The sequence below is a fragment of the Coptis chinensis genome, chromosome 2, assembly GCF_015680905.1.
Source record: "Coptis chinensis isolate HL-2020 chromosome 2, ASM1568090v1, whole genome shotgun sequence".
Lineage (NCBI taxonomy): Eukaryota > Viridiplantae > Streptophyta > Magnoliopsida > Ranunculales > Ranunculaceae > Coptis > Coptis chinensis.
The window spans coordinates 22,543,918-22,556,993 of record NC_141457.1 but is presented as its reverse complement, the minus strand read 5'-3'; the positions used below and the strand labels follow the sequence as shown (position 1 = coordinate 22,556,993).

At 41.1% G+C, this 13,076-nt stretch overlaps 2 protein-coding genes across 2 annotated transcripts; both read left to right on the top strand.

The window, feature by feature from the left end:
• Positions 1–10,204: 10,204 nt before the first annotated feature.
• Positions 10,205–10,783, top strand: LOC147515389 (protein FAR1-RELATED SEQUENCE 5-like). The gene has a single exon (XM_086592889.1). It carries the CDS (start codon positions 10,205–10,207, stop codon positions 10,781–10,783), a length of 579 nt encoding a protein of 192 aa, XP_086449015.1.
• Positions 10,784–11,011: 228 nt separating this feature from the next.
• On the top strand, positions 11,012–12,597 carry LOC147515388 (protein FAR1-RELATED SEQUENCE 5-like). Its single transcript, XM_086592888.1, has 3 exons — positions 11,012–11,181; positions 11,337–12,255; positions 12,571–12,597. The coding sequence occupies exons 1-3, from the start codon at positions 11,012–11,014 to the stop codon at positions 12,595–12,597; spliced, it is 1,116 nt and encodes a 371-aa protein (XP_086449014.1).
• The last annotated feature ends 479 nt before the right edge of the window (positions 12,598–13,076 follow it).

Sequence of the window (13,076 nt, the reverse complement as noted above, 5' to 3'; positions counted from 1 at the left end):
TGTAAAGAACCGTTTATATTCCTTAGGAAACGTCTTTTCCTACGAGCCTCATAATTGCCTTGAGACGCCAAACGCCATCTGCCCGCCATCATTATGTCCCCTGAACCCCTCGCCTCCCTACACGTGTCACGCACGTGAAGCAACACTTCGGGTTGCCGCACTGAATAAATCGCAATTCGAACAACGCCTCACCGGTATAACCTAACAGCAGACGGGCCATCCACGCTTTTACCGGTCATCGCAGACCCAAGTGGTCACCGCAACGCACATACCACGCTACGTTATCGCAGCGATCTAATCACATTCAGCTATGACCAAGCAAACGAAGTCAGCACACAAAGCAAAACAAATAGCCAAAGACCGCATGAAAACAAGGAACGACTGGTTTACCGGTTTTCTCATTCGGATCGTTGTTTAGCCGAAGTTCTTTGAGACTACTCAGAAATCCAACCCGGCTACACAAATACCAACATCGCATGGTTACCCCGAATCGGCACGGGTACCAAATTTGCTCAAGAGTATAGTACAACAACACAAGAAAAAAGAAAGCGCCCGGGTTACCCTGAAACCCGGTTCTATTATCCACAAAGATATAAGGTGACAAGAAACAAAACATAAATTCACAAATCGCCTCCATGGGCACCACATATCGGTTCGCCCGTTCAAACGCTTCATCAACCTCGGCAGCCTTCCCCTCCACTTCGATCGATATCCCGCCCGGTTCTAAACTCATCAACAAGATCAAAAGCAATCCAGTTCGGTTCGAGACACCACGGGTTTCGGTATGATCAAGGAAGACCCAATCGCCCACCGACGCGTCTCCTCGTGACTGTTCTCGTGGTACGGGGCGTCGTCGGCGTGCATGTTCCTCCTTCAAAGCTTTGTACTCCATTTCCGGATCTCCGTAGTCGGATCCGGATCGTCGTGCGCCTTTAGTAGCGTCCCGAGCAATTTTCTTCTACGGTCGCGGGGTGTAATCGTTCTCACCTCCCCATTTCCCATTCGCGGCCGAACGTTACCTTCCGCTCCTTCTAACTTCGCTTCGGATCTTCTTCAAACGGTGTCTTTCAAAGATCTTCGACAGAGTCGAGCTTCATGTGCCTTCCGCGACCCTCGAGCTCATCACGCTCCATCTTGGCCGCGTCCCCGCGCGTTTTTCAGCTCTTGATCCAACTTCAAAGACGGACTCCTATCCGTTTTCAAATAATCTGCGCAATCTCTTTCAACTTTTGGAACCCGGTGACACAAGCCACAACAAGGCACACACGCAAAACAGATCAAAGCAAATAGAATAGAGGTTAACATGCTATACTAACGGACGATAATTCTACGTACCAGACATTGCGCGATTTCCATCCGACGTATGGTATCCGCTAGCCCCTTCTCATCCAATTCCTTGCGGTTCCCATCCAGGGCGATCTGTTCCAACAAACAGGCCGCTACCTTTACTCGACTGAAGCCGCGGTCGGTCGCGCTTTTAGATTACGCTGCCCTCCGTGCTCGTCCAGGTACACAAATTGGGCCTCCAGCTCATCGCCACTCACAGCCGCTTTTCCACTCGCCTTACGGGGAGCCTTCGCTTTCACCAGCGGACTGGGTTCCCGTCCTTGTCGAGGCGGACTAGATCCCGCACCGAAGGTGGCCAAGTCCATGACTCGCCAGACGCTTTCGGGGCCCGCCACCGCCGCACCACCACCTCCTCCACTCGAACCCTCCCCCAAGGCATGTCGCATCACTTTAGCCATTCGAGCTCCCTCTGGCTCTGCCACTTCAGCTCTCCTCTTCTCCGACCTACCCCTGGGAGGAGCAGCGAAAACTACAGTCTCCAACTCCACAGGAGCATCAATGGTCAGTCCCCCGGATAAAAGCTCGAGCTACCAGCCCCCGCAGCCTCCACAACAGGACGCCGCCTCGAGACGCCCCGCGCCCGGTCTCGGTCCTCCCGTGTTATCAGATCACTTGTACGCTTCTCCATCACCCTTCGCTTCGTCCGACTTAGAGCTCGCTCCTTTTGCACCTTCCTCTTCTCCCGGATCGCAGCACCTCCTTTTTCCTCAAAGAAATGAGCAAACTCCGGAAGCTTAGCTCGCTTTTGTTCCCGACTCAACCGTGCGAACCTTTCTATCTCCCCACGATCAGTTCGAGTCCGCACAGGAATATCTGCAAACAAAACAAAGAGATGAACCAGTTAGAGGAGCAGTGGCTCACCCACTAACACAACAAGAGGAAGCCAATCCTACCCACCGGCTAGACTACACATCCTAGTTCGCAACCTACATCCACTGGCACAGTAGTTGCCCACTAGCAACAGCGGCCTCCTCGTCCAGGCCTCATTGCTTACACCATCAAGCACAGCAGAACGCGTCGGCATGGTTTGCAAGCTAAAGTTCAGATTACCAGACCGCCTCATTACGTAATGCTCTATTATGTCAGACACACCTATGTGGAATTCCCCACTCGCATTTAACAGATTGAACACCCTGAATAGTCGCCAGGTGTTGCCAACGAACTGACATGGAGACTTCCCACAATAACTCAAGAAGTCACAAACCAATTTCGAGAACGGTAGCTGCATGAACGCTCTCAGCTGACCTTCACATATGATTACTCCACCATTCGGAGGCTTGTACCCCTCACTACGAACATTTTCACTCACCTAGGTTCAGATATTTCCAGTGTCGGCACATTAATCCCATACGCTGCTTTCGCTTCTCGAAACGAAATGCGGCCGCTGATTTACTGCTTTTAGGGGTGGGTCACCACCGACGCGTCATCCCTCCTCGACCATCGCATTCTAGCCACCTCATCCTCGACCCCGATCGGCTATTAACCTCCTCTACCCTAACTTCTTCTTCCACTACAACCGATCATCACCGCCAACGAATCCTCATCCTCTTCTTCATACTCTCCATAACTTCGGTGAAACCTCCCGCATACCTCTTACGAACGAAAGTGTCATCGAATCCGACATTGTAATATCACCTTATTCTCGAATCACCAAACCCTAAACCCTAAAACCTAACACTGACCTACCAACTTAATAAACCCTACCGAACGAAAGAAAGCAAAGCGAAAATGAAAAGCAAACAAAGAATGTAAGCACTCACCGCAAATCCCTCGCCATTTTGCGGAAGAAGAAACCTGGAAATGCCTTTTTGGTTGCCTCAATTTTGATTTTGCACAACCGCCTGTTCAGTTCCCAAGAAGTTATGATTACGGCCTATGATATAGCCCACACACGTGTCCAAGGAACTGTCTTTTCCTGACTTCCGAATACCGCGGCGACACGATTCCTTTCCAACTGCTATGATTCTGTCACGTGCCAGCAACACGCAAAAATTTCTTTCCCGCCAGTTTCCAACTCAGCGGCATCCCAAACAGAACGATCTCCATAGCTCGCTCATGCTTCACCCAAGTGTTGCGTCTTCTCTCAGCAGATCGCCTGCATGAACCCAGCCATTCTACTGAGAGGGGGCTGTGTAGGGGAGCAATATCCCCACTAAGGAACATTGCGCATTTAAACACAAGCTTACCTCAACGCGATCGACCTCCAAGACCGATCGGAGCAACTCCTTACAAGTAAGTGTGTTTTGCGACGGCACAAGCGACCTCAACGCATCGACCTCCAAGACCGATCTTCGAAACTCTCTTACAAGTAGGTGGTACGAACGAAGATACTTCAAGATCTAACACTTGGCGAGACGTAACGCTTCCACCGGATGTAATCATTGCCAAAATCTTATTTGCATTTCCCACCACCGAAATAGGGACTACCGCGCCAACTCCCAATCAGAGTATGACTCACACCAAAACCACTCCAAAGACTCATTCACGATCTCTACCCTACATTTGTACACAAAGGGTACACGTGTCCGGCAAGGATCTCCACCCCTTTAATCCTATAAATACCATCTACTGAACTACGTCGGACCTGATTCTTCTCTCCCCCCAAGAAAAGGAAAAAGAGAAGATACGTAGGTTAAGCTCCACAAATGACCTCGGTCCCATCCAAAGTCCAAACCCATCTCGTTCTCCTCTACAGTAATCAGGAGAAAGCTAAAACGCTCCTTTACAGCATGGGTGTGTAGCACAACGATAATACTCCTCAATTATCAATTGGTCTAACTATATAAGCTAATCCATTACGACGAAAGAACATATAAGAATAAAGAAAATGAAAGATACACAAGCCAAAAACTCAAATAGACCAAAACAAAATAGTAGCCAAGGTCTCGTAAGTGATAATAAAGATGGAAAAGGCCCTGACTAGCTAAAGATCAGTGTAAGAGTGTAATCACTGCAAATTCTTATTTATGCCCTTTGAAAAATGTATCAAAAGAATTATTCTACTCTTCCAATTAAGCTAACCAATGCAGAAGGATCGGAAGTCATACCTGTCTAGCATTTTAGCTCCTGAAACTTGGACACTTAGGGAAACTTTGGCATCACACTAAATTAAAATCCTAAAACTACCGGCAAAATGGAAGAAAACTCGTTAGCTAACTTCTTGGGAGACAGCAAAGACAGTTGACATTGTCCACATTCTTACTACATCATATATCTTCCTATGTACAATTGAGCTCATCATGTTCAACTACAATTCAAATTGATTTTGTATCCATTGAAGTGATTTTTCACTATACAAATCATCCTTCATAATTTATAGCAGTTTGCAAGCGGGCTATAAGCCATCTACCTCTATATACTTCTCTGTGCCCAGTGGTAACTTCCTCGCTCCTTTGTTTGCACTAGGCTGTAAAAATTGGAAAAAAATAACGCAGGCCTGAACTTCAAAGCAAAATAAGTAACAAACAAAAAGACCAGTACATGCGTCCACATTACAACACAACAACAACCTTTTGTCCACCTTAAAAAAGCAAACACAAACTAAGATGACCGACCCATCTGAAAAGAAGAAGCAATTATAGAGAGAAAAAAAAGGGTGCGGTGGGGGGATGCTCTACACATTCAGCTATGCAAACAAAGAAACTATAAGCTTGTTTAAGGTCCTGCAGCTAAAAGCATAAGATCCATCAGAGTACACTCCCGTAAGGTAAAAGACCATACTGAAACATACCTTCAATCTTGGGAACCACATTGCCAAGAGAGAGTTAACTGAACTTTAGTGATGTAATTCCTGGAGGCCAATGTTCTTCCCACAGTGGTTCAACCGATTCTCTTATAACCATCGTTGCTGCCTGAGGAGAAGCACATTCTAAGATGCTAAAATTAACAAATTAAGGAATTAATAGTAGGTGAAAGGAAGATGTACAATACAATCAAAAGTTCAAAAACCATAAAGAGATATGACACAATATCATTATCAACATTACACATATCAAGGTATCAATTTTTCAGCATCAACTAACTTAACAACAAACTTGGGAGGAGTTGGGTTGAAGTTATTTTATATAAGTCCATTCACTACCAAATAGCTACAACACATAGGTATAACTTGTGAAGGAACTATCTCTGAAGAAATGCAATAGAACATTAGAATTGATTCTAATTGTTATGACACCTACAAGGTCCTCATGAAAAAACAGACCCAGCCATGACGAAGAATTTTTTTCCTTGTGTGTTTGGGCTGGGTGAATAATATTCATAGGCATTAGGCTGCTCTAGTTCCCTCTTTTGAAGTCCATGTTGAATAGATGTATTGTTATTAGTTGATTTTTATCTAGAACGACAGCATAGTGTGTGTGTATATGTCACACCCCAAATTTCGACAGAATTCGGAAAAAATATTATTTGTTCCCGACTCTTCGATCTCCGAGGTGTGACGCACTCTCCACTTCCAAAAACCCATGAACAGTTTAAATATGCGGATAATTAAAAACCAATAAACTTTTTAACTTAAACCAAAGTCCTCTTCATTACAAAAATTCATCAAATAAGATTAGGTTACAAATATCTTTTCAATAACTCTTTAATTAAAATTACAAATGAAAATACAAATAATATTTCCTCAACTGAAAATCTATATCACCTTAAGGGAAAACAAAACCTATCTTGAAATGTAACGCTAACGCAAACCACAAGCAGCAACCAATCTTCTTCAACACTAAACCTGTCAAGACTTATCAACTATGTTCATTTAATGAACACACCCGATAAGCAAACATGCAAATCGGGTCAGCATTATAAAAATGCTGGTGTGAGTAGCCCTAAAATACAACATATACTTATACCAATATATACACAAACCATACGGCAGTTAGTTCCTCCACCGAGGCGCCTTAACTTTCAATGACTAATACAACATACCATACGCATAATAAAAAGGCATTTAGTTCCTCCACGAGGCGCCTTAGGTTCTAACTAAACTACTAACCAGCCAAACATATACAATCATCTATCTAGAGATATATCATTTACCAACATATTACCATAATTATATTATTTACGGCTTTCTTTGTGTGTCCCTAAAATTCACGTCGTATCTATGTCTTACCTAGTTTCCCTGGCTACCACAATCGCTACCCAACGCCGAACATGTACATCCACATGCCTCCCATTACATAATGAACCACTCCGTGTGTAACCACCCTGAGCGGGATGCCGCACACCAGGTAAATCCTCACACGGAAGCCATTATGCAAGTAATGCCACTATTCGGTATAAAATATCGCGCGTCTCGTTCTATTTTGCGAACGGAATAATCAAGCCACTATTCGGCTACGATTGCCCAACACATGGGTCAATCAACATCTTATATATACAACATCTTATATATCACATACGCCCACACAGGGCAGATCACATGAGTTGTGGTAGTCAGGTTCTAGGATTTTCGTTACGTAATTTATTCAAGTGTCATACCTTTATGACTCATAATCATTCCACTATATCACGTGCAGGTTAATTACCTTATTGCACTAAGCCACAATATTTAGAAACATCTCAATTATATTTCATAACCACTTTCATTCTTTCACGTGCCAATATATTATTGCACTACGCCACAATCCCGTGGGAAATAACCACAAATACTCTACTAGCATCTCACAGATAAAATAATGGAGTGTCTATACATTTATTTCTCCAAAACTATTGCATTTAATATATATATACCAACATATTATATAATGTCACAATATCAACGTCAAATCTTAATTAGATAATGACAACCAAATTTATATCAGCTTCCACAGTATTTCAACATTTGATTTGTCCATACAATTTACAACATAAAAAGTAGCACAATTAAATAGTCCACAGTCCACAATCAAAGCCCAATATATATATGTTTTACATACTACTCACGTCAAATCATAATTAGATAATGACAAACAACGTTATATAATGTTCGACAATATTTTATTACTATATTTGTCCATATTCTTAAATATGAGAAAAACTGAAAAAAGTCAACATTCTACAGTCAACGGTCAAGGTCAAAGTCAACGGCCAATGGTCAAAGTCAAAGTCAACACGTCATGGTCAAAAGTCAAACTGTCATGGTCAAAGTCAAAGTCAACATGTCATTTCTATGTTCAACAGGTTCATGATCATAGCCATGGTTCATGGCTAAGGTCAATGTGTATGGCTCATGGGCTCATGACTAAGGTAATAGTTCGGACCCAACTGGCCAAGCCCAAACCTTAAAACCCGAAAGTCTAAAACCAACTTATTTATTCTACCTGACCCAATTGGGATCTATATTAAGTCCTATGGACTGCCCCAAGCAATATTAGAAACTGGCCCAAAACTTTAGATTGAACTGGCCCAAAACACAACTGAGTTCGGCCCGAAAATTAAACTGAAACCGGCCCAACAAAACAATCTAAGTTCTGGCCCAAAGACTTAAAAGAAAATGGACCAAACCAACTAAAACAAACCGGGCCGAAACAAAACTAAAACATTTCGGCCCAACCAAACCAACCAAACCCAAAAGAAACCGACCCAGGCCCAAGCCCAGGCCCAAGTCGTCATCTTCTCCAACTGATCCTCCACCACCAGCCACCAAAACGACCACCACCAACCACCACTAATCCCCACTCGTCCCAACCAAATCGAATATGACGAGAATGAAAAACCACACAATATTTACAAAACCGAAACCCTCAAATCAATCAATATATATCTTCTTCGAAATTAGATCTAGAAAATTTTGAACCGCCATTAATGGCTGCTACAAGCTCTCAACAGCCCTCGCGCACCCTCACTAGCTACCCATCACCCACAACCCATTCAAAAACACAACCAAACCCAACAACAAAGTTTGAATGCCAGTGGGTGATTTACTGTCGACCGCCATTAACAGAGCTTCGTCAGAGCTTCGACAGCTCCCATTACAACCCTCATTCGATAGCCCATCATCCCCTCAATCAATCCTCATAATCCCAACACCAACAACCCATTCCAATAGACAACCAAAACCCAAACAACAAAATTTAATTAAAGCTAGGCGATTTCTGGTCGCCGCCATTAACGACCCTCAAGCTTCAGCAACCCCCATCCTTCAGTACAAGACCCAATCACAGTTCAAAACATGCACCGGCGATTTTTTTCTCTGGACGCCAGTAACGACCTCATTTCCAACAGTTCGACAGTTCAACAGTTTAACAGTTTAACAGTTCAATACTAACCAAAACAATATACGAATAATTAACCCATTTAATAAATAACGCGACAGATTTTAACAGAAAAGGAATCGACACTAACGAAGATTTTATAAAATAAAAATCCATAAAATATCTACTCACAATAATGAACAGCTCGACAAAATCCTCCTAGTCCGAGTCGTCGCGCTCCAACGCTCCAGCAAACGGATTTTTAGCTCTGCCTCCATTTTTAATATTTTTTTATTATTTTCAAAACCCTATTCTCTAGAACAATGTGTTTATATACTTGGGTTCGAAACCCAAGCCCAACACAGACTCGGGCCCAGAAATCAGGCCCACGTATCCAAATCCAATCCAGTGAATTTTTAAATAAATAATTTAATTAATAAATAAATAAATAAAATAAATACGTATTTTAAATATATGGAAGTTACATATATATATATATATATATATATATATATATATATATATATATATATATATATATATATATATATATATATATATATATATCTGGCTAATACGTCGACATACTATTCTAACATACTATCTTGACATACCTAGCCAACCATCAAATCAAACAGAATCTGACGTCCAGATCTATTTCTAAAAAGCCAAACAAATAAATTGAAAGAATTGAAAAAGGGCGAAAATGTCATTTTGTTTTGCTAAAGAAAAAACCCCTTTTTCTCATTCGTAGCTTTTTCCCCAAAAAAAAAGAACTCGTTCTTCTCTCGTTCTTCTTCTTCTCGAGGAAATCTCGTTTTATTTGTTAGTGTTCACTTTTAATAAACATAGCTTCCCTTTTGGAACTGTTTACTTGTATATTTAGCTTCTTATTCTCTTCACCTTGTTCCTTGTGTTTCTGTATTGTTTTTGTGGCCTCAACTTTTCTTATTTTGAGATGGCAGAACATAGACGCAGTCTTTATTCCATATTTTCTGAATGAATTTGTTTTGCTTATGCAGCTGAGTCTGATTAGTTTGGAGATTCTACCTATTGCTTGCGAAACTCATCCTTTCAAGAGCCTTGCATTTTGCAACACTTTCTGGTACAGTTCCTGATAAACAATTCATGTCCAGTTCAATAACTTCAATAGATTTGCAGGACGTGAATGGTGGCAGATTACCGATATGCCACGAGAGGATGCCGAAATTCAAGTCGAGGCATAGACCATATTTCATTTGGAATCACGCCTCCTAAATATTGATTATTGGAGACATTAACGTGCTCAAGCTTTGAAGCTTGTGTAATATCTCCCTCGAATCGCTTCTGTAAATCTATTTCTAGACAAGTCCACATATGTAATATCTTGAAGAAGGCTGAATTTTAATGAGATTTCACCAGAAAATGAATTGTCTTCTAGTTGCAGACAAATAAGAGAAGAACAGTTAGTGAGAGCTGGAGATAGGCCACCTGTGAAATTATTGTACATAGTATATGTGTTAAGCATTTTACATGATTCTGCCTTCTCTGGAACTCATCGAGTCCAGTAGGGTAGTTAGCCATTCAATCCAATGAGGTTTTTAGGCTATAAAAATCGTGTCCTTGATGAACTGATTGTATGTTTTTTTCTAAGTTGTACTTGTCTCCATTTCTCTATTTAATTATTTGTTTTTTTTTTGGTACCAGAAATGACTTTGAATGGAGCTTCCGATGTTCCCGATTCAGTACTAGTGGATTCTTCTCCAGTTGAAGCCACAAACGAAGACATACAATTGTTAGAAGCACCGTATATAGGGATGTCGTTTAACAGTTTCGAGGAAGCGAAGAAATACTACAAAGAGTATGGTCGACAACAGGGATTTGAAACGCGTGTTAGGAGTGTAGTTAAGAGACAGTCACATGTGGACGTACCTTCTAGTGGTCTCTTGGTCTGTTCACGTGAGGGGATCCATAACAAGAAAGAAGATGTGTCTATTGGAGTGTCAGGAACATCAAGAAACACATCGACTGTCAGGTGTGATTGTAGAGCAAGAATGAGATTGGCAAAGAAAAAAATCGACAATATATACACAGTTACATTGGTTGAAAACAACCATAGTCATGGCTTGGTTTCTCCGTACAAGAGGGGTTCAATGAGGTCGAATAAATCTATGCCAGAAGCAGCAAAGAACCTGACAGAGATTTTTGATAATGAGGGTTTACCAGTGGCAAAAGTTGCATCAGTTTTCTCTGGGGATGCAATTGGGTTTACTTCAAAGATGTGTTAAAACTATTCTGCCACAAGAAAGAAACCAAAAGAAAATGACGTGACGGCTGTACTTGATTACTTTAAGCAAAAGAGTGCAGAAAATCCTCAATTCTACTATGCTGTTCAACTAGATCCAAGTGGTACCACAGTTAATTTTTTTTGGATTGAAGGACGGTCTCGGGTGCAGTACGAATACTTTGGAGACGTTGTATCTTTCGATACAACTTACCGGACTAATATTTATGAAATGCCTTTTGCTCCTTTTACTGGTGTCAACCACCATTTGCAATCCATTCAATTTGGGTGTGCATTATTGCTTGATGAGACTGAGGAAACATTTGTGTGGTTATTTCAGACATGGCTTGCAGCTATGGGTGGTCGCCTCCAACTCAACCGATTCTCACCGATCAAGACAGGGCAATGACTGGAGCGATTGCTAAGGTATTCCCCTCTACACAACATCGTCATTGTTTTTGGCATGTTTCAAATAAATTTTCAGAGAAGTTGGGGCATGTGTACCATAAAAATAACACCTTTGCTACAGAGCTAAATTTCGTTCTTAAATCCTATAGGATAGATGATTTTGAAAGCAAGTGGCCTGCACTGATGGTAAAATACGATTTGGTGGAGCATAGTTGGTTGAATGATATGTATGAGTTAAGAAGAAATTGGATTCAGGTTTATCACTTAGACACCTTCTTTGCTGGAATGAACACAACTAGACAAAGTGAATCAATGAACTCTTATTATGATAACTTTGTTAGTTCGACGACTACTCTCATGCAGTTTGTTTATGGTAACGAAAGAAGTTTGGGATTGATTGCCAAGCATGAAAGAGACTTTGATTATAACACTGAACATAAATGTCGCAATGTGGGTAGAAACGAGTTCCTTTTGAAGCATGCTGGCAAAGTGTACACAATAAATGTTTTTAATAAATTTAAGTCTCAGGTGGAAAATGCAAGAAACTACTACAAAATTGTTGAAGAGGTGGTTGACAGGAACGGAAATGGAACTTATTTCTTGAAATCAAGAAAGCCTAAGAATACCAATGTTTGGAAAGTGAGTTTTGATAGAACAACCCTGGAGGCTGAGTGTGAATGTAAGTATTTCAAGTTTATGGGTATACCTTGCGCTCATCTTTTGAAGATTTTTCTGCAGTATGACGTTGAAGAAATTCCAGCTCACTTTATTTTGAAGAGGTGGACACAAAAGGCAAACACTTACAGGGTCGTGTTTGATGGTGGATTAGTGAACGGTCATGGAAACCAAGAGGCTTTAAGAGTTTCCCATTGCATTAAGGTTGCTACTCAATTGGCATATGATGCAGCAACTAATGTTGAGAGTTACACATTTTTCATAGAGAAAATGAGTGAACTGTCAATCGGAGTTGCCAAGTGCAAGGAAACTCTCATTGAAGGAGTTACTAAAGAAGGAGTTACTAAAGAGGTGGCTTCAACTAACGAGAAGCGCAAAGTTGATGTAGCGGAGGTATTTTCTTATCACTTGTTTTAACCGCGATTAAATTTAATTTTAAGCTTAACCCCTTAACCTTTGTTTCACAGGTTTTAATTTTGAACCCCAACATTTCTCAAACAAAGGGGAGAAATAAGAGAATAAAGTCTGGCAGAGAGATAGCCCAAGAAGAAAAGAATGGAAGGTTGTGTAAAACGTGCCAAAAGATTGTAAAACATGATTCAAGAAATTGTCCGGACAAGATTCAAAACGTAATAATGTGTTATATTTTTTTTGTAAATTTAATATTGGATACTTGTTGTCAACTTTTAACATGTATTTTACTTGCAGGCTACTTTTAGCGAGCAAAATGACTAATTAGCAATGGGATGAGATACTGAATTTTGATAGCTGCGGTGTTGAACTTTGATAGGGTGTGTGCTGATTTTTTTAAGATGGAGGGATGCCGAACAATAATAAGTGTTGTTATTGGTTTTTTTTTAGTGTTGAATCATTCAATTATTTTTGGTCATGTGAAACAATGTGGTAGACAAAGTGTGTTCAGACTGTAGACACTGCGTTACTGCAGTGGAGATATTCCTGAGCATTATGAACTGATTTATTAATTTGAAGGGCTCCTGTTTATTGTTCTAAAGTATTCTTTTAATTGTTGTCACAAGAATCATCTCCGTTACGACCGCATTACGGAACCTAGAGAGTGGATGAGGTCAATTGCTATTATTTCAGGTTAACACAAGTGTACACAGCACACACTGACAGAGTTTGGGTGTCATTTTTATGTTTAACTGAGTTGTTCTCTGGATAGACTTACAGAGACAGGAGAAAATTCGTTCTCT